We start from the raw sequence: 22,979 nt of genomic DNA on the forward strand, positions 1-22,979 counted from the left end.
CAGTACAAGATCTTTAGTTCTTTTTTGGGGGGTGGGGGATACCAGGGATTGAACTCAGGGGCACTCAACCACTGAGTCACATCCCCAACCCTATTTTGTATTTGCTTTAGGAACAGGGTCTCACTGAGTTGCTTAGTGCCTCACTTTTGCTGGGGCTGGCTTTGAACTTGGGATCCTCTTGCCTCAGCCTTCCGAGCTGCTGGGATTACAGGTGTACGGCACCAGCACCATGCGTGGCAAGATCTCTAGTTCATGCAAATCCCATGTGCTCTTGTGGAAAGTCTCCAGTGATATTTCACTTGTGCTCCACGCCCTGGTATGTGAGCTACCCCAGGTGACTGCCATTCTTTTTTTTTTTTCTTTTTCTCTTTCTTTCTTTTCCTTCCTTCCTTCCCCCCCTCTTTCTCTGTCTCTTTCTCTACCCCCTTCCTTCCTTCCTTCCTTTCTTTTTTTTTTTGTACTGGGGATTGAACCCAAGGGCACTTTACCACTGAGCTACATTATATCCCCAGCCCTTTCCATTTTTTATTTTGCAACTGAGTCTCACTAAGTGCTGAATCTATCCTTGAACTTGCCATCCTCCTGCCTCAGCCTTGAGAGTTGCTGGAATTACAGGTGTGTGCCACCTCACCTGGTTGGGGTGCAATTCTAAGCCAAGATTTAGACAGAGCCATACTTCTTGTTGGTGACCCTGAACCGTGGAAGCACCAGATTGCCGGGGGATAATGGCTCTCTCTGCTTTGATTAATTACATCATTGTAAAGTTGTCCCAAAGCTACTGCTTGAGTTTCTGCTATGGCACAGCTCTTTTGGTTTTTATTTCTCTCTCTCTCTCTCTCTCTCTCTCTCTCTCTCCCTCCCTCCCTCCCTCCCTTTCTTGAACCCAGTTTAATATTTACAGGCTGAGCCAGACACATACTTGGTTAATAGCCACCATACCATAAAAAGGATCACCACTCCCCTCTGATGACGAAGACTTTGCTCCTGGGTCAAGCTCATGATAATGTGAGTCCCCTCTTATACCCCTGGAAGTTTCCCTATTCCCTCTTAAAAAGATCTTCTGTAGGGTCACCTCATTCTTTCTTTAAACTTGCTCAGGCATCCGGAACTTTCCAAATAACCCAAATTTAAACTTGGCCTGCTCTGCACATTGGGGTATGGGAAACTCCTGCCTATTTTATCTTGTCACATCAAGCACAGTGAACTCCCCATCATCATTCTCTCTGAATGGGAAAAAAGAAATGCATTCTCCATCTTACAACCAGGTGACTTGAGCCCATCTAGAAAATAAAGGAAACCAGGTGCGGTGGTGCACACCTTTATCCCAACAGCTTGGGAGGCTGAGGCAGGAGGATTGCAAGTTCAAAGCCAACCTCAGCAACTTAGAGCCCTAAGCAATTTAGTGAGATTCGGCCTCTAAATAAAATACAAAAGGGGCTGATGATGTAGCTCAATGGTTAAGCACCTGTGAGTTCAATTCCTGGTACCAAAAAAAAAAAAGCAAAACCTAGTAGATTTGTTACTACGATGCCTTGTCACTGTCATGAGGTGGAGTGTTGTGGGGAGGCACACAGCCTCTTTCCAATAGTCAAATGATTAGGAAGACCTCCTGCGTGGTCTCGCCACCTACTGGACTCTTTCTGCCACACTGCCTCCAGCTGAACATTCCTGAAGCTCTTTTAGGAACTGTGATAGCTCCTTTCAGACTTGTATGACTTTCTATTACTTTAAAGGGTATTGGCCAAAGCTCATATTGTGGCAACTAATAGGAGCCAATTTGCACTGTCTAAAACCAAAAGAATAAATTTGTTTAAAGCATATCATGAAACCCTTAGAGGAACCCAAACACAATCTGGCCTCCCAGGTGACTGGAAGAAGGCACTGCATTTCCTCCATCCTTCTCTGTCTCTCCTCAGGCCTTCTTTCTTCATGTCCCACTTTCCTTCCTCAACATCTCTGATCATTCTATCCCCTTAACCTGCAATATGTATCCCCCCAAAACCACTTGCTAAAAAAATCCCAAAGCCTCTAAAACATCATGACAACTTCACTGTGCAATCTTGTGCAAATCCTTACCTAAGAACTTAACATCAGAGTTGAGCTGAGTGCAGTGGCACACATCTGTAATGACAGTGACTTGGGAGGCTGAGATAGGAGGACAAGCTCAAGATCAGCCTCAGCAATTTAATGAGAACCCTTGGTAACTTAGCAAGATCAAATAAAAAATAAAAAGGATTGAGTATGTAGCTCAGTGATAAATTACCCCTGGGTCCAACTTCCAGTACCAAGAAACAACACAAAACAAAAACAGAGTATAAAGTTGAAAGGACTTCCAAATATCACCTCATTCTACTCTCCTCTACCTCACACAAGTCCTACATTACTTCCAAATACATGTTCAACCAACCCCTGCTTATACACCTTCAGAGACAGGATCTCATCACTTTCCAAGCAGAACGATTGCATTTCCTGCACCTCTGCCCATAGGAAAATGATCTCATGTATTCCATGCACATTTGCCTCCTTGTGATTTCCTGGTTTTCCATTTGGAAGTGGAAATGCCCAGAGCAAGTCTGTTCCATCTATGCCTGGCACCCGCTGCAGAATTCTGGACAAGGCTGATGTCATCCCTTAGTCTTCTCTCTTCCTGGCTGATCATCCTCAGTTAATTTCCTGTAAAACCAATTCTCAAGTCCTCTGGCTACCTCAGGAAGAACAACTGTTTCATCTTCCCTCCTAAAATCTGTAGCCTCAAAATAAACGCAACAAGGAGGCTCAAGGAAATCTTTTAAGTAAAATAAACAAGGAAGAAGAGAAAATAAATTCAATATCTAGCAATAATAAGCCAGTGGGGACTGAGGGCGTAGCTTAGTGGTAGATTGGTTGCCTAACATGTGCAAGGGCCTGGGTTCTATCCCCATCACTGAAAAAAAAAGATAAAATCAATGAAATATGTCCCTTTCTAGAATACTATTCACTCTTTAACAAAATTTGTTAGACTTATATGTACTAGCATAGAAAGATTGTCATGATAATGTAAGCAGGAAAAAGCAAGTTACAAAACAGCCGGTGTTACATTGCTAGGCAGGAAGTCTGTCTCAGCCTCCCACTCCCATATCTGTGCCTCTTAAACTTTAAAACTTTTGTCGTTCTTTCTTTCTTCTTTTATTTTGGCACTGGGGCTTGAACACAGGGGTGCCTTACCACTGAGCTATATCCCAAGGCCTTTTATTTATTTATTTATCTATTCATTTGTTTGTTTGTTTTGAGACAGGGTCTTGCTAAGTTACTTAGGGCTTCACTAAGTTGCTAAAGCTGGCCTTGAACTTGCAATCCTCCTGCCTCAGCCTCCTGAGTTGCTGGGTTTATAGGTATGCACCACTGTGCCTGGCCTTTAGTGTATAAAGGCAGATGTTTACTGAACTCTGATAGTTGTTATTTCTAGATTCTAGAGATGTCTTATCTCTAGAGTATAGAAATGAAGTTTGGGGAATATTTCGTGTGCATATATATATACATATATATAATTATATGTAATTTTAACATTTTATTTAAATTTTTAATTACATATCATTTTTAAATGATATGTAATTTTTTAATAAAGAGCACATATTAATTTTATAATCAGAAAAGAATAATAATTTGCAGTACTTTGATGGGTTCCAAATTGTTGCTTTCTCCTTATTTACATTTTGTCTTTTATTTATTCAATGAACACTAAAATTTTCTTTGCACCAGACCACAGGCCGGGCCTTGAGCTCACCGAGCTCTGGCGAAGTGTGGTTATAGCAATGAGGAGCTCACAGGCTCAGGGGAAGCCTAGCACGGTAAATGCTAAAACAAAGGAAAGCTCGGAACTTTGGAATCCCAGAGGAAAGACTTCCTGGAGCCTTGAAGACCATAGTATTTGCTGGGCACAGAAACAGCCATGGCAAAGGACTTCCAGGTGACAGAGCACCTGGTGCTGCCTTCTGTCCACTTCCTCTACCCACTGCGCAAAATCATCTAGCTGTCCATTGCACCCTGCCCCTCCAGTCTACTCTCACCCAGCAGCCTGAGTGATCTTTCAAAACCACAAATCCAACCAGGTCATGCCCCTGCTAAAAACCCTCCTGTACCTCTCTCTTGCATAAAAAGTTCAAAAGTCCTTCACATGACCCATCAGATCTTACTTCCCATCCATCTGGAAATTCTGTTGGCTCTACCTTCAAAATATATCCAGTCTGATCCCCTCTCACCATCTTCAGGGTGACCACCCTTAGGCAAGCCACCCCCGCTCCCCCTCAACCCCCCGGATGTCTGCAGGAGCCTCCTCATTGTCTCTCTGCTTCCACTCCACCCTGTTGACCCCATCTGCAGCCAGAGGGATCTTGTCACTCCTCTGGTCTAAACCCTCCCCGGCTCCTATCTTATCCAGAGTCAAGGCCAAAGGCATCCCCTGGCCCACAAGGCCCTGCGCCCCTAGCCCTACATGGCCTCTTTGATGCCACCTCCTTTCTTTCTTCCTGTCTTACTCATCACCTGCCACACTTGCCTACTTGTTGGTCCTCCCATAGGTCAAGTCTGCTCCCACTGGGGACTTTACCATGGCCATTTCTCACCCCAAACGCTCCACCCCCAGATCATCACACAGCTCCCTCCTCACCTCCCTCAAAGCCACCCTCTCATTCTCTATGTATGTAGCCTCTATTCCCTGAGTTGTCCATCTGCCATTGCTCTGAGTTTCTTCAATCCCTTTTCTCTCTTTCTTCTGTTCTCATGGCAGAAGATGAAACAAGTACTTCTCACATTAGCCCCAGAAACCAAGCTGAAGTTTTCTGTCACTTAGGTTGGTGAGGGCGCGTGAGGGCTGTGGCCCTGGGTGTCAAGCCTCAAGTCCCCTGAGGCACAGTCTGTTGCTGGAAGTCCCATGGGGCAAACAGGGGGAGGACGGGGTTGGAAACAGAGACTGTGCTGAGCCAGGCCCAGGTCAGGGACAACAATGGGGACACTCATCTGGATGCTGGATCAGATCATGGAGGTTCAGACTGGAGGGAAAGGCACCTTAGAAGTATGTGCCTCAGAGTTTGACTGCAGATTAAAATCTCTAACAAAGGGGACTAGCAATGTAACTCAGTGGTAGAGACCTTGCCTAACATGCATGAGGTCCTGGGTTTGATTCCAGGACCAGGGCAAAAAAATAATCTGTAACAGCCAGGCACAGTGGCACACGCCTGTAATCCCAGTGGTTTGGGAGACAGGAGCAAGAGGATTGCTAGTTCAAAGCCAATTTCAGCAATTTAGTGAGGTCCTATGCAACTTCAGGAGACCCTGTCTTGAAACAAAAAATAAGGACTAAGGATGTGGCTCAGTGATCTAAGTGCCCCTGGGTTCAATCCCTGGTACAAAAGGGAAGGCAAGGGAAGGGGAGGGAAGGAAAGGAAAGAAGGAAGGAAGAAATGGGATGATTCTGTTTTTGCTAAGAAAAAAGAAGTGTGCATACAAACACAGAGCATACAGGGTGGAGGGAGACAGGGCACCCCCTGGAGTTCAATGTGAGGTGGTGCCTATCACCATATATCAAGGGAAATATCTAAAGTACTAGCCACTAAGAATATGTCTCTCTGCCAAGTGGAATTTCAGGTTATTTTAATTTTCCCCTTTTTACTAAGATGTATGTTTCTATAAGAACAACAATTATTTTTAAAAATATTTTTAGTTGTAGATTGACACAATACCTTTATTTTATTTATTTTTATGTGGTGCTCAGGATTGAACCCAGTGCCTCACACATGCTAGGCAAGTGCTCTACCACTCCAGCCCAAAATTATTTTATAATAGGCAAAAAAAAAAAAAAAAAAAAATGTCATTAAAAGTGTACTGGGTAGCCGGGTTTGGTGGTGCACGCCTATAATCCCAGCAGCTGGGGAGGCTAAGGCAGGAGAATGGCAAATTCAAGGTCAGCCTCAGGAACCTAGTGAGGCCCTAAGCAACTTAGCAAGACCCTGTCTTGAAATTTAAAAATAAAAAGGGACTGGGGATGTGACTCAGTGGGTAAGTGCCTCTAAGTTCAATTCCCAGTACTGCCAAAAAAAAAAAGTAGGGGGATAGGGGTAGGGTTGGGAATGTAACTTAGTGATAGAACACTTGCTTAGCATGTGTAAGGCAATGGTTTTGATCCCCAGCAACACACACACACACACACACACACACACACACACACACATTTGGTTTGAGCACGTAGCTCAGTGGTACAGCATATGTTTAGCATTTGCAATGGCTCTGGATTCAATCCCCAGCACAAACAAAAATGAAAACAAAAAAATACACTGAAGTTATGTATATTTTGCCACGGTTAAAAAATTAGTGTACTGAATCTTAAAACCTAAGTGTTATAACTCCAAATTATTATCATAATGAACTATATGCTTTATTAATTATGCCTAATTATGCTCAAATGCTTTCCCCCCACCCAGTACTGGGACACTTTACCACTGAGCTACTTCTACAGTTGTTGTTGTTGTTATTGTTTTAATTTGAGAAAGGGTCTCGCTAAATTGCCAAGGCTGGTTGCAAACTTGTGATCCTCCTTCCTCAGTTTCCTGAGTCGCTGGCATTACAGGCGTGCACCATCGCACCCAGCAGTCCAAGTGCTTTTTTTGTGGGTGAAAAAACAAATGTGGTGCTGGGTCTCGGATCCACTTATTCTTTTGTGTGCATGTGTGTGTGTGTGTGTGTGCGCGCACGTGTGTGTGTACACACATTGTGATGGGCTGACAGATCTGGCTCCATGAGAATGTTATAGTCCAGACAGACTCCATTTTGCTCTGAGACTCCATGTTATGTAGGAAATAAGCTTCTCCCATGGGAACACCCCGCCTCTGTTCCCATCATCAGTTACTTGGTATGGCATGGTTAGCAATACAAAATGACAATTCTTATGTAATAAAAAATTGCTCTCTTTTGATTCCTATTTTGCTCCTAAACAATGTACCATGTGAATGGTGATTGTGTGGATGTTAGTAGCCATTCTTTAGTTTGTATCTAGGTAAGGGTCATTTTGACCCACTTCCCCCTCTGTTGATGATCTCATGATGTTAGTTTGTAATTTCAAATCATAACAACAGACACTTATGATTGATGTGATTTTTGGTTTAAGAACCCCTACAACCCTATGGTCGGGGCTGCTCTCCCAATAGTCATTTTTGGGGGGCATTGTGTGAGACAGTCAGCCGACCAGTTTAATAAAGACTCTCAAATTTGGACTTCTCAGTGGTGATGGGTCTGTTCTTAAGTTGTGCCCCATAATAACATATAGCTATAGATGGACCTTTATTTTATTTATTTATTTCTGTGTGGTGCTGAGGATCACACCCAGTGCCTCTCACAAGCGCTCCACCACTGACCTAGAACCCCAGCCCTCAGATCCTCTTATTCTTGAAAACTCCTTTTTCTTCCATGCCTGCTCTCCCACCCCCACCCTCAGTTAAAGTTAAAACTTTGCAATCTTTGACTCACATGCTTTACCCCAAATGAGAAACATAGTTCAGTGGATCTCTCAGTGCAAAACAAAAACAGGATAAAGTGGATGCTTTCCAGTGCTCATGACGCACAGTCACAAATATCACTCTTGGGACATCCATAGGGATCACTTGCACAAGAGTTCAGAAAAACACGAACTTGTTTTTTGAGTTAAGTGGATTGGTCAGTGGCACGGCAGATTCAATATTTTCTTTGCACTGGTCTAAGTGAACACTGCTCCCAAGTAGCAATGTCCTATCCATAAGGGAACTACTGGATAAACACCTTTTCCGCAGAGACACCTTGCTTGAGGGATAGGGTGGAGGGGGTTGTTAGTATTATCAAGCAGGTCTGTCAGACCTGGGTTTGAATCTCACTATATTCCTTCCCCGCTTTCATATGTGCGTGTGTGTGTATTTTATATATATAATACATATATACATATATATATATATATATATATATATATATCTGCAGATGGACACAATGCCTTTATTTTATTTATTTATTTATTTTTATGTGGAGCCGAGGATCGAACCCAGGGCCTCACTTGTGACAGGCAAGCATTCCATCGCTGAGCTACAACCCCAGCCCATGCTTGCCAGTTTTTAACCCTGCACAAGATTCTTCCCCTTTCTGGGCTCTCAGTTTTCTTATCTGTAAAATGAAAATAATAATGCCAATTTCCTGGGGCTGCTATGAGGATGAAATGAAAAGATCAATCAATGCATAATGCTTACCACCATGGCTTATCGAATGCACTCGGCAAATTGTACAAATAATTACCTAAAATGATTTATTCATTCAACAATTGTTATTACCATATAAAGTGCTAGGGCAGCAAGAGTGGGAGAACAGAGCAGCTCCTGTTCCTGGAGCTTCTGAACTAGTGGAGAAGACATAGTCGTGGCATTGTCACCCCAGTAAATAATTACACATCACAATTGAGAGGGAAAAGTCCAGAGAACCGAGAGCAAACAACCAGCAACACCTCAGTCACTTTTTAACTCCAGAAATTACAGACATAATAAAATGTTTTCCTTTTCCCCTTAGTAATATGAGTAATATTTCATGAATACACTACAATGAACATTTTTGCAAAGGCCTTTTTCACAGCTGAGGTTTTCATAAGGTTCTCATGCCAGGTCCTAAGCAGAGATTATGATCCTCATTTTACAGAAGTAAAAACTAAGGTGCAGAAAAAATCAACTTCCTCAAGGTTAACAGTCCAATTATGTTGATTGAACAATGCAGAGGTTAAAATCCAAGAGTTGAGCTGAGGATATAGCTTGCCTTAACATGCATTGAGGACCTAGGTTCAATCACCAGTACTGAAAAAAAAAAAAAAAGAAAGAAAAATCCAAAGGTCTTTGGCCCTCCACATCTATTTTTTTTTTCACTACATCATTTAAAAAAAAATTCTGAAACAGCACACTTTCTTTATTCAAAATGTTAATTACAAACTGGCATGGTGGTCCATGCCTATAATCCCAAAGAGGATGAGGCAAGAGAATTACAAGTTTGAGGTATCTGGATAATTTAGTTCACTAAATTCAAAAAATTTAGTTCTCCAAATTTAAAAAATAAAATGGGCTGGTGATACAGCTCACTGGTAGAGAAACCCTGAAAAAGAAAAAGAAAAAAAGAAAGGAATAAATGACAAAAAGCATAAGAAAAACATGATTTTCATTTTTAAAAAATTTTTATTAAAAAACATTTTTTCATACATGTATATAGGGTAATAATGTCTGTCTCAATCTACAGTCCTTCCCATCCCCACCCACCTCAATGATTTTCATTGTTTGGCACTGGGGATTGAACCCAGGGTCTCACACATACTAGGCAAGCACTCTATCATTGAGCCACACCGCAGCCCTGTATGATTTAGAGAACACGCATGTACCCACCACCAGCCCAGAAATCAGAATTCAGTGTAGCCCAAAAACTTTCCATGTACCCTTCCCCAGAAATAACCCCTATGCTAAATTTTGTATTCATTCTCTTGCCTCCTTTTTTATAATACTTTTTTAGTTGTTGAAGGACCTTTATTTTAATCATTTATTTATATGCGATGCTGAGAAGGGAACCCAGTGCTTCACACATACTAGGCAAGTATGTGTGACATACTTGAGTCACAACCCCAGCCCTCTCTTGCCTCTTAAAGGTTTTTTTTAACTTACATATGTATCTTTTGTTACTGTTTTGCCTGGTTTTGAACTTTATATAAATGACATCTTATTTTTATGTGTTTTTCTGCAACTTACTTTTTTTTAAATGTTTTTTTTTAGAGTCAATGGATCTTTTATTTATTTATATGTGGTGCTGAGTATCGACCCCTGGGCCTCACACACGCCAGGCAAGCGCACTACCACTGAGCCACAACTCCATTTTTAAGATTATCCATATTGATGTTGTTCATACAAGTAATTAACTTTCATAAATAAATAATATTCATTATGCGGACTACCACAATTTTTTTTCATAATTTATTTAAATCCTAGTTAATAAACATAAACTGTTTCCAGTACGTTGATATTACAAACAGCACAGCAATAAATAAGGTATCCTTTCCCACACTGGTGAGTACAGTTAGATAAAATTCTAGACTTAGAACTGCTGGGTCAAAAGTATTTGGAGGCAGTTGTAATTTTAATAGACTTTGGCAAGTTGCCCTTCATGGATATATCACACATTCTCACAGATACTAACTTAAGAGAGATAGAGGCGTCTTAGAAGGCACAGGTGAGCTGTTCTATTGCAGAGATGAAACAGCTGACACCAAAAGAGATAATGCTGTGACCCTAACAGCATCAGAACCCATGGAGGTGTCTGGACAGTGAGTCCGAAATTTCATTAAAGTCCATATTAACATTTCATTATATTGATATATCAACTTGCTCGCTTACTGGCAGTAACTTAATTTCTAATTTCTCATTTTTTTCCCCCGCTTTTTCCCTTGAGCTATTTTTCTATCCTGGACTGATCTTATGCGCTGTCAAGTGACTCCAGGACTATTCTGACCTTCACGAGGTTTGTCCAGTGATCGATCTTCTTTAGCCTGCAAGAATTCTAGACTTTGGTAAAGTGATTTCAGGGGAGCAGAGTTACGCCAGTCACTTTCAAAAGATTTTTTAAATTACGAGGAACGGAACATACTAAAGCACGTGACGTTCCGTAACCTCCCTGGATCAGTTTGCAAGCGGGTGGTTCATTTGTAATGCATCTTTTGGAGTAAAGGAAGCCCGCCTCTCAGAGGCCGAGTTTTCATTGGATAGGGGGGCTGTCAATCACTAGGCGTATAAATAAGAGAGGCCGGCGGCTCTTCACTTGGAGGCCCGGAAGGCGGCGTGGGCAGTGAGTTTTGCGGCGCGAGACCTGCCGGGAGAAGCTCTTCTGGTAATGTCTGACTGTTACTTCAAATTAACTTGAGTAGAAAATAAAAGGACCATCTCCTCTTTTTCCCGCCCCTCCCCTCCTCTCTCTGCCCGGCCGGCGCGATGGCGGAGGCCGCTGCGGGCGCCTGCGGAGAGGCGATGGCGGCGTCTGTGGCCGCGGAAGGCTCCTCGGGCCCGGCGGGCTTGTCTCTCGGCCGGGGCTTCTCGAGCTACCGGCCCTTCGATCCCCAGACGTTGGGCCTCAGCCCGAGCTGGCGGCTGACCGGCTTCTCTGGCATGAAGGGCTGAGGCTGCAAGGTCCCCCAGGAGACGCTGCTCAAACTCCTGGCGGGACTGACGGGACCTGACGTGCGGCCCCAACCCAGCTCGGGCCTGGTCGGAGGCCAGGAAGAGGCGGCCCAGGAAGCTGGCTTGACCTCCGGGGCAGGCCCCAGCCCAACCTTTCCATTCCTGAGCATTGGAATGGACTCCTGCGTCATCCCCCTGAGGCACGGAGGCCTATCACTGGTGCAGACCACGGACTTCTTTTACCCCTTGGTGGAAGATCCCTACATGATGGGGCGTATAGCTTGTGCTAATGTGCTGAGTGACCTCTACGCCATGGGCATTACTGAATGTGACAACATGTTAATGTTACTCAGTGTTAGCCAGAGTATGAATGAGGAGGAACGAGAAAAGATAACACCACTCATGATCAAAGGTTTTCGGGATGCTGCTGAGGAGGGAGGCACTGCAGTGACTGGTGGACAAACAGTGGTCAACCCTTGGATTATCATCGGTGGAGTTGCCACGGTGGTGTGTCAGCCAAATGAATTCATAATGCCTGACAATGCAGTTGTAGGGGATGTGCTCGTGTTAACCAAACCATTAGGCACTCAAGTTGCCGCTAATGCCCACCAATGGCTGGATAATCCTGAAAGGTGGAATAAGATAAAAATGGTGGTCTCCAGAGAAGAGGTAGAGCTGGCCTATCAGGAAGCTATGTTCAATATGGCTACCCTAAATAGAACTGCTGCTGGATTAATGCATACGTTTAATGCCCATGCAGCCACCGATATCACAGGCTTTGGCATTTTAGGACATTCTCAGAACCTCGCAAAACAGCAAAGAAATGAGGTGTCCTTTGTCATTCATAATCTGCCGATCATTGCCAAGATGGCTGCCATCAGCAAGGCCAGTGGGCGGTTTGGATTACTTCAGGGAACCTCAGCTGAAACCTCTGGGGGATTACTAATTTGTCTGCCAAGAGAACAGGCAGCTCGATTTTGCTCTGAAATCAAATCTTCCAAGTACGGAGAGGGTCACCAAGCATGGATCGTCGGCATTGTGGAAAAGGGAAACCGAACGGCCCGTATCATTGACAAGCCTCGAGTTATTGAGGTTCTACCTCGTGGGGCCACTGCTGCTGCTCTTGCTCCTGATAATTCCAACGCCTCCTCTGAGCCTAGCTCCTGAAATGGAATAGCAGAAGTTGTTGGAAACTTAGAGCTTTTATATAAAATCATGGACGATTCTCAAGAGTCGATTTTAAGAAACTTCCAAAGAAGGCTGCCTGCATAGTGGTTCCAGCTGCCCTTTCTCAGTGACTTGAATCAGCCCATCAATAACTGCCTTTATGTACATTCCAAGGCCAAAAGTAACACTTTGGACTTTGGGAGGACATGTGTTTATCTCTTGGGTGTAGGAGGAGCAGGAAGAACCTTTCCAAAGCAAGATGAGGCTGTTCCAGTTTGAGGGTTTTTTCTTTGCACTGGTTTAATTCATTTCTGCACAGGGAATGAGACTACTAAAATTACATACTCAAAAAGTAAATTGCAAAATTAAAAAAAGAAAAAAAGAAGAAGCAATGAGTTTGGACCAAAATTGTTGATAAATCTAAGTTGTTAAGAGAGATCTTATAATATAATAAATTCTTTATTAGATTTTTATGAGGAACTGGCTCTTTCCTTCTCTGGACAAGAATTGAGCAGCTTGTCCAATGACTGGGAAAGGAGGACCTGCAACCATCTGACTTGGTCTCTGTTTATGATGTCTTTCCCTCTAAAACCCACCAAGGATTGGGAAAGGCAGAGCAAGTCCTAGAGCCCAGGATGTGGTGGTCATTAAAATGTTAAATTTTGTGCTAAAAATTCCTGGTGATTTAATTAATAAGGAGTAATTTCTTATAGTTAAATAAATAAGAGTGACCTTGTTGGAAAACACTTCTGGCTAATGTTTGGTTCTTTGGGATTCTAAATCTTTTACAGTCATAAAATGAACGCATTGCTACATTTAGTATCTGGCAAAGTTAGAGAGCTTTCCCTGATCCTGGACAAAGGAATTTAACACACAAATTTAGTTTTGCATCTTCTCCCTGAGATGAAAGAGGAGGACTCAATGGGCATAAACTCCACAGATTAGAGGGTAAGTGAGAAAATAGCAAAAGAAAGGTCAGCAATTCTTGGAAAGTTGGTAGAGAGACTTAGCAGAATAGAAGAAGCTGCTAGAGTCGGGGAATACCAACAAGAAGCAAGGAGATATGCTCCAGAGATACATAGGACAGTGGGGACAAGAGGCGGGCAAAAAACATACTGTTCGTAAGTTTATACACAAAGCTGTGCACAGTGGTGCAACCCCAACTATTTGGGAGGCCAATATGGAAAAATCACAAGTTTGAGGTCAGCCTGGGCAACTTAGGGTTTAAAGCTGGGTGTGGCAGCCCATCCCTATAATCCCAGCCACTGGGGAGGCTAACAGGAGGATTACAAATTCAAGGCTAGTCTCAGTAATTTAGCAAGACCTTAAGCAACTTAGTGAGACCCTGTCTCAAAAGTAAAAAAAAAAAAAAAAAAAAAAAAAAAGGGTCTGGGGATATAGCTCAGTGATAGAGCACTTGTCTAGCATGCACAAGGTCCTGAGTTTAACCCCCAGTACCATTTTTTAAAAAAACTTTACACACAGGATAATTATATCTTTATACTTCTCAAAATTCTTCCATCCATTTCACATAGTCAGGTGACTTAACCTCTCACTTGTGCAGGGAAAGGGTTGGTCAAGAACATTAGGTACAGCAGAGGACAGGGAGTGTGACTGAAAACAGAAGACTCAAAACTTAAAAATGACACGTCTCAGCCCCTTTTCCAAGCTTACCTGACCAAGGAACTGGTAATATAGCTCTGTGGTAGAACATGTGCTTAACATGGGCAAGGACCTGAGTTCAGCGTCTAGTACCAATAAACAAGCAACCCTGAGCAAGAAGCTTAAACCATCCCTTTCTCCAGGTGAAATACTGGATGATACTCTGGAGAAAACGAACATGCCCAGAAAAACAGATGTATAAACTTTCAGGGTGCTCTCTGAAAATCCCTATATCATGACATTTCCCGGTTGAAAACCTTCACTTGGTACTTTAAACTTTTTTTTTTTTTTTTTTTTTGCGGTGCTGGGGATCGAACCCAGGGCCTTGTGCTTGGCAAGCACTCTACCGACTGAGCTATCTCCCCAGCCCGGTACTTTAAACTTTTTAATGCCTCATTCTTAAATATGAGGAGTCTAAGATCACCAAACATTTGAAGCAAGCTTTCAACTTGAAAAAAGTCAAAGTAAACAGAAAGAAACAGGCAAGTTGGCATACACTTATAACCCCAGCTACTTGGGAGGCTGAGGCAGGAGGAAGGCAAGTTCAAGGACAGCCTGCACAACTTAACAAGTACCTGTCTCAAAATAAAAAAGGCTGGGGACATAGATCAATGGCAGAGTGCATGTCTAGCACTCCGGAGTCTCTAAGTTCAATCGCCAAACCAAAAACAAACAATAGAAAACCCTTAAAGAGAATATATGGGGAGTAGCAAGGGAAAAAGAGACAAAGTACCTACAAAATGATGATTAGTAAGAGAATAAGACACTTAGAATATAGAAAACTAAATTAAAAAAAAAAAAAAAAAACTTCAGCAAGAATTGGAAAAAGTTAAGAAAATGGTGGTGGGGAGATAGGTCGGTTGGTAGAGTACTTGCCTTGCAAGCACAAGCCCGCGGGTTCATTTCCCCAGCACGGCAAAAAAAAAAAAAAAGAAAAAGATAATGTATAAGGAAGCAGGATAAGAAAAAAGATACACAAGAGAAGGGAAAATGTAGAGGTGGGCTAGGAGGTTTAACATTAAAGAGGAGTTTCAGAAAGAGGAAATAAAGAAAATGGAAGAAAGACATCAAAAATAATATGCATTTTCTAAAATTTAAGTTTTAAGTCACATATTTCTTGACTTCCCAGCATAGTGAATTTTTTTTGGGGGGGGTGCTGGGGATCGAACCGAGGGCCTTGTGTTTGCAAGGGAAGTACTCTACCGACTGAGCTATCTCCCCAGCTCCAGCATAGTGAATTTTAAAAGACACAAATTTCATTAAAGTTCAAAATACCCTATTAACAATAATAGCAAATGGTTACGTAGTATATGCTTTGTGCCAGGCACTATGTCTTCAATATATTTTAACTTAGTACAACAACCCCACTGTACAAAATGGGGAAACTGAGATACAGGGAGATTAAGAAATCTGACTTCACAGTCCATGCTTCTAAATCAGCACAATAATACGCAGAAGTTTGGGGATAAGAATAATATCACACTTCTTCAACATCCAATTAAAAGCTAAAAGCAAAGTATCTTCACAATTCTGAGGGTAAATGATTTTCTAATGCAGAATCCTATTCCAAGTTACATTTTTCAAACAAGTAGAATAAAAATATTTTAGTACATGCAAGGATGCAAGGTATCAAAATGGTTGCATCCCATACACTTTCAAGAAACAACTGGAAGGGCTGTGGCTACACCTCAGTGGTAGAGCACCTGCCTAGTATAATGAGGCTCTGGGTTCTATCCCTGAACCTCCAAACAAAACCAACCAACCAACAAAAACAACTGGAAAATGTGCTCCAGAAAAAAAAAAAAAAGAGCAAACTGAAAAAGAGAAAAATGTGGGAGCCAGAGAAGTGATAGCAAAGCTATATTGGTCGGATTAGAGAGCAACCAGTCATTCTGTACCTAAAGACCTCTGGGGAAAGAGAAAAAAGGAACCAGTAGAACATTGGTACATTAAATTGTGTGGAAATTTATTTGGACCGGGTGTGGTGGTGCATACCTGTAATCCCAGCATCTCAGGAGGCTGAGGCAGGAGGATCTGGAGTTCAAAGCCAGGCTCAGCAACTTCGAGAGGCCCTAAGCAACTCAGTGAGACTCTGTCTCTAAATAAAATAAGAAATATGGCTGGGAATGTGGCTCAGTGGTCACGGGCCCCTGAGTTCAATCCCCAGGACCCCCCAAAAAACTTATTTTGGAAGGATAATGGATAATATATAAAGAAGTAGTGCTGGGCATAGTGGTACATGCCTGTAATCCCAGCTACTTGGGAAACTGAGGCAGAAGGACCTAAGTTCCAGGCCAGACTGGGCAACTTAAGGACACCCTATCTCAAAATAAAAACTCAAGGGCTGGGCGGATAGCTCAGTTGGTAGAGTGCTCGCCTTGCATGTGCAAGGCCCTGGGTTCAATCCCCAGCACCACAAAAAAAAAAAAAAAAAATCAAAAGGGCTGGGGTTGTAGCGCTTCCCTGGGTTGTTCGATCCCCAGTACCAAAAAAAAAAAAAAAAAAAAAAAAAAAAGTGACAATCACGCAGAAAACTAGCAAGTGAAGACAAAAAACAACCTTGTAGAACAAATGGAATATACTCATACTATGGTACTCAAGACTGAATATGTAAAGTTAATATAAATACTAGTTAACCTCAATATCAAAAAAAAGTAAATTCAGTTTTTCTCTTGCTCAAAACTCTCAAATAGCTTTCCACAAAATCCTTGCATAGTTCACCCCTGCTATAGATCTCTACCTTTATCCCCCTCACTAAACTCTAGGCCATTAGTTTTTCCACTGGGTTTCAAACAAATCAAGATCCTTTGTACTTGCAGTCCCCTCTGGAATCTCACCTCAGACTTTCTATCCGGCCGGTTCATTTTCAGTTCCATCTCAGTTCAAATAAAACCTCTTTACAGGGTTTAGGGTTGTAGCTCAGTGGCAGAGCAAAGGCCTTGAGTTTCATCTCTGACACCAAAAATCAAAATAACCAAGAAAAACCTCCTCAAAAAGGTCATCAATGACCTCCTAGCCAACACCCAGCTACTCTCCAACTTATCACCCTATTTGCTTCATAGCTCTTATCCTAATCCATAATTATCTTGAGAATGTATTAATTTGCTTTATTAAAATTATCCCTTGCTATGTAAACTCCAAGATGGCAGGGATGTTCAATATCCCCAGCACCTAGAACAGTGCCTGATCCATAGTTAGTGCTCAGAATATATTAAATGAATGAAGAGAATGAATGAATGAGCAAATGAAGTAGACCTTGGGGAACTTAACACCCTCTCTTTTCACATTTTTTTTAGCTCTGGGTGTCTCCTAGTGGTAGAAGATGGTACCATCATCAATCTATTGACAAGCCTGGCTAGGCACAGTGGCACACTAATCCCAGCAACTCAGGAGGCTGAGACTGAGGCGGAGGCAGAAGATTGCAACTTTGAGGACAGCCTCAGTAATTTAATGAGACCCTGTCTCAAAATACAAAAATGAAAAGGGCTGGGATGTAACTCAGTGGTAAAGCATCCCTGGGCTCTACTACCAAGAAAAAAAAAGAAAGAAAGAAAAAGAAAAAAAGAAAAGAAAAAAGACAAGTCTTTGGAGGAGAAATTCGAACTTTGCGCTGGTTGTCTATTTAAATGGCTCTCTGGTTCATTTTCTAGCCTGGGATGGGCAAGTAGAAAAGGGGAGGCAAATGATCAAATGATGGGATGCTTCTCTGGCCCGGGTTCTCTTAATTAATCTAGGAAACATTAGAGTTGAAAGCAGGGTTCACACCCAAACCTTCCAGGGCAGCAAAAGGGAGATAGCAGGTAGTGGAGGTAACAGGGCTTTGTGTAGAAATTAGAATCAAGGACAAGTAGTGGTAGAGAAGGCAATGGAGGAAAAGGCAGAAGAGGGGGAGAAAGGGGAGAGGGTGGTGGAGCTTAGCCTAAGAGAAGGGACAGGACAGGAAAGCAGTGGTAAGTGACCTCAGCACACATTGGCTGCCTCCTGTCCTCCGTGGCTGGGAGAAGGAGGCTTCCTTCATTTGCTGAGTAGCACTGGGGGTGCTGCTGAACTTCAGCCTTTGACTTTTTGGGTGAATTGGGATGAGTCTCCTGGTCTGGGCCTCAGTTTCTTCCTGTGTAAAACAGGTCCAAGACATACCCACCTTTGGCAGGGAAATCATGGAGGAGTCCCATAAGATAAACCCCTACAAATTACTATTTATTAGATCCATCAAGTACAAGACCCTGAAGAGAGTAAGCCTGACACTCCTGTTCTCCAAGAGACTTTGGTCTGGGAAAAGATCTAGGACAGAGACACCAAACATCTCAAAATCATGGTTAAAATTGGTGTCATGAGAACTAGAGTGAATGAAGAGTTAGAAAGCCAAATTATTTCCTTTTTGGAGGAAATTTAGGAGGGATTCCCAGAAGAGGTGGCTTTAAAGCAGGGCTCTGTAGGATAAGTGGAATTTGGGTTTGAATGTGCACAGAAGAAATGGGCATTCCAAACTGGGGGGAACTGCTGAGCAAAGCCAGGAAGGGGAGAAGTGGGGAACATATGACTGGACTTCAGCATGTGTGTAGAGAGATAAAGCTGGAAAAGTAGATTGGGAGAACTTGGAGTTGGGAACTCCCTGGCCTGGATGGGTTAGGTTATAGATTCCTGACAGCCTCCGTCCTGGGTCCTCCTGAAAAATTTAATGAGGACAAATATTCTGGGCTGGGACGGTAGCTCGGTGGTGGAGCACTTTCCTAACACATGTGGGGCACTGGGTTTGATCCTCAGCACCACAAAAAAATAAATAATAAAATAAAGGTATTGTGACCATCTACAACTAAAAATTAAAAAAGAACAAATGTTCTAAATTACAGCAGCACCCTTCCTTCTATTTCCTAATTCATTGCTTCCCCACCTCCTCCGTGCTGGGGATTGAACCCAGGACCTCACATATGCTAAGCAAGCACTGTACCACTAACCCACATCCCCAGCACTCCCATCCCCCAGTTCAAAACCAGCAAGGCCTATGGGTTTACCTCCAATAACAGCAGTACTGTAGGTGCTGGAGAGAGGGCTGTAGATAAAAGACATGTTGTCCCATTCTTCCAAGAACACACATAAAGGACCTTGGAGATCACGTAGTCAGATCCCCATTATACATATAGGGAAACTGAGGCTAGGAGCGGAAAAACAATCTTCTCAAGGGTATTAGTGAGTGGTACCCAGTCACCTTACTCCGACCTTCCTATCACACCTTGATGTCTCTGGGACCTCTGATAGTCAGGTTCCCTGACCCTCACACCACCTGCCCATCCATGAACTTATGCTACTTAGTTCTCCAGCAGCCGCCAACCATCCTGGAGTGGCAGGCTCTTCCACTCCAGGATTAAAGCACCATACTGGGACCACTTTCCACTCCAGGATTAAAGCACCATACTGGGACCACTAGCTTGCACTAGTGGGGAAGGGAACAAAATTCTTTTGAGCAGCAGCAGGGTGTATGCATGCATGGACAAGTTTGCCTGACCCAGTCCATCCAACCTGTCATTAAACATTTATTGGTTTGCAGTGGAGAAACATCTTTGATTTGAAAGGACCAAATTTCTCGGGAAGATAGACTTATAAAGGGCTAATAATAAATGTGAACCAAAAGACAAGACCAAACACATTGAGGCCCTGAGTAAAGGAAGGAGATCTAGTTTGCCAAGAGGTGCCTAAGGAGAATGGAGAAAGCTGGTTGGATATGGGGTGAGGGTGAGGGAAGAGGTTGGGATGAGAAGTCCAGATAATGGGGCCATTTATGTGTTCATGTCTTTCCCTCTGTTCTGAGTTTGGGTGGTCTGCAGAGAATGATGCCATGGAGAAAAGAACTTGGATGTCCCTGAAGGATATGTCACAAGATCCTTACAACTCAGTCAAGGATCTCCTGGGAGGAGGGCAGGGGTAGTTCCTTCCAGTCATCTTCAAGCTTCTTGAGCTCTAGATGTTCTGGTCCTTTGCATTTTCCAAATCTGAGATTCCTGAAAAGGATAATCTCCAAGTGGTGTTTTATATTCCGTATTCTGGTACAAGAATTGGGGTTCTTGTCTGCAGAAACTCAATAAATGCTAGTGAAGGTTCTGGGGACACCTGAAATATCTAATTCCCAGATCCATCTGTCATATCCACTATTTGTGTTGCCTAATTCAGTGGCTAATTTGGCACTCTCATTTTGCTTATCAGTTTAGCAGCACATAAATCAAATATCCACTTATTTTGGGACAATTTCTGCATATGTGTGTGTGTGTGTGTGTGTGTGTGAGAGAGAGAGAGAGAGAGAGAGAGAGAGAGAGAGAACACATATGGAGGGGAAAGAAATTAAGTAGGTTAACCAACAGCACTTTCACCTCTTTCCCGGACCACACGATTTGCAGATATCCCTAATCACTCTTCATAAGTGATATTCTTTTTTTTTTTTTTGCGGTGCTGGGGATCGAACTCAAGGCCTTGTGCTTGCAAGGCAAGCACTCTACCAGCTGAGCTATCTCCCCAGCCTCATAAGTGATATTCTTTTGGGGGGGAGGGGACAATGCTAAAGATCAAACCCAAGGTCTCATGCATGCTGTCACGTCCCCTCCACAATGTTTTGTGTATTGAGGGGGAAGGTAATAGGGATTTAACCCAGGAGTACTCTACTTCTGAACTATATCCCTAATTTTGTTTTGTTTTATTTTGGGACAGGATCTCATTAAATTGCCAAGGATGGTCTCAAACTTGCACTTGTGTTGCCTCCACCTCCTGAGTCTTGGAGTTAGAGGCTTGCACCACTGCTACCAGCTTGCTTTATCTTTATCTAAAAATATTTTTAAAACCTATTCGTGGTACTGGGGATTAAACCCAGGATTTCATTCACGCTAAACAAGTGCTCTAAATCCCCAGCCCTTTTATTTTGAGACAGGGTTTCACTAAATTGCCCAGGTTGACCTTAAATTTTTGATTCTCCTGCCTCAGCCTTCAGATTACAGGGATTACACCACTGTCCCCCGCTTCACAATGTTTTAACTATAGAAACATTTAACTTTTCCCTTAGTATTCATCACAATTTCAAGTATACCATAGGTGCTAATAAAACCTGTGTCTACTGGTGGAATTGTCATACCTTTGGAACTTATTTTTATTTTTGTTTATTTATTTTTTGGAGTTGCTAAGCATGCACTCTACTGCTGAACTACATCCTCAGTTTCTCTGCCCCTTTGGGATCTTAATTTCTAAAATCTGTTATTTCTTCCTCTTTCTTACTCTCACTTCCAATAGAATGGTAAGCCTCTTTAAACTTCTGGAAAACAGACATAGTGACCCTAATAGGGGTACAATAATAAATAATTTTCTATAAAACTTGGGTTCCACAAAACTCAAATTCCTGGGTTTCACAAAGATCTCTTTTCATTGGGTGCAGTGGTACATGCCTGAAATTCCAGCAACTGGGCAGATTGAGGCAGGAAGTTTGCAAATTTGAGGCCTACCTCCAATTTGCTAGTTTAGTGAAAGCCAGTCTCAGAATAAATGAAAAGGGCTAGGAATGTAGCTCAGAAGTAGAGTGTCAGTGGATTCTGTTAGCACAAAAAGACCAGACAGGACTCAGACCTCAGGAGTCATCTCAGTTGTTTATTCAGGAACAAAGTTTCACACTGGAACAGGGGATGCAGGAATGAAATGGCGTTACCACGGTTTACCAGTGAGTTTTGCTTCCTCAGGTGTCGAAATATAACATCAAAGAAGCACGCCAAGGCAAGCATATTAAGCAGGTTTTATTTAAAGGTAATAATACAGACAGACTTCTCCCAGGAGAAGGGGCCATGGTTGATGTTCTAGAGTCCCAAGAAGTGAGCTCGCCCTACATCTTTTATAGGTTAGGGTCTCTTTTGTTCTCCTGTTTTCCCTCTTTATCTCTCCTTCCTGCCTACATGATTAGGACCAGGAGTTGCCAGTGACATAGCAAAAAAGGTGAGCAGCAGATGGCAGGGGGAAGAGCCAAATGGAGATTCAGGTAGGGGTCCTGGGGACATTACTTACCAATTCCCTGCCTGCACCATTTTGGAAGGAGCAGTTAAGCAGGTAACCTTGGTGATCAAAAGGGCTCTGGAGACACTGACATTTCAATCTCCCAGGGGCGATTTGACCAGATTTCTTATTCTACACTAACTGCCTGTCCTCGATTCTGGCTTCAATGGCGCCAGTGGACCCACTTTCCTGGTGGAAAGTGAGCTATAGAACAAAGAATGGGACTGGGTTTGTAATAGGTTATTTTGAGGGGTGATCTAGTGAACATATCAGTTTCCTTGGGCACTCAGGGATTTGAGCTTTAGGGGGACGGGAGTCTGTGGGCAGTGTCAGGAGAGAATTTACTTTGAAGAAGATAAGCCTCCTAGAGACTGTTACTTTAGAAGTGATAAAAACACCTCCTCCCTGTCTGCAGCCGGCACCTGGAAAACATTTGTCTTAGAAGATGAAGGCTGTCAGTGCATGGCCTTCTTTTTCACTTCCTTTTCCCAGGCCACATTATCTTTGGGATTTTTTCATTTTCCATAACTATTAGGTTCAATCCCCAGTGCCAAGACGGGGGTGGAGGGGACCGGACACTTCCCATGGTCAATGGTTCTCAGATTTGAAAGTAACAATTTCAGGATTCATCACCTCATAAATTCTCTGGTGTAGGCAAGCCCGGTGGTTTCGGGTGTGGTATGGCTGTGATAGAGACACATGGGTCTGGAGAGGTGGCAGAGGTCAGACCGTAATGGGTCACATATTTCAATGTCATGTAATCTACATTGTGGGTAGAGATGAGACAGAGCTGGGTTGAAATGCACCCAGAAAATCACTAGGGACGGGGGATTAGGGTTAGAGTGTCTGCACTTAAGGGAGAGGGGGAGGCAGAAAGGGAGGGGGAGAGGGAAGAGGGAGAGGGAGGAGAGAGCAAATGGCAGAGGAACTATTCTTAAGCAGTGGAAGTTC

The 22,979-nt window shown here is 42.9% G+C and overlaps 1 protein-coding gene across 1 annotated transcript; it reads left to right on the top strand.

The window, feature by feature from the left end:
• Window positions 1-10,822: 10,822 nt before the first annotated feature.
• On the top strand, window positions 10,823-13,096 carry Sephs2 (selenophosphate synthetase 2). The gene has a single exon (XM_047533537.1). It carries the CDS (start codon window positions 10,998-11,000, stop codon window positions 12,348-12,350), a length of 1,353 nt encoding a protein of 450 aa, XP_047389493.1. The 5' UTR covers window positions 10,823-10,997; the 3' UTR covers window positions 12,351-13,096.
• The last annotated feature ends 9,883 nt before the right edge of the window (window positions 13,097-22,979 follow it).

Source organism: Sciurus carolinensis, chromosome 18 (assembly GCF_902686445.1).
Source record: "Sciurus carolinensis chromosome 18, mSciCar1.2, whole genome shotgun sequence".
Lineage (NCBI taxonomy): Eukaryota > Metazoa > Chordata > Mammalia > Rodentia > Sciuridae > Sciurus > Sciurus carolinensis.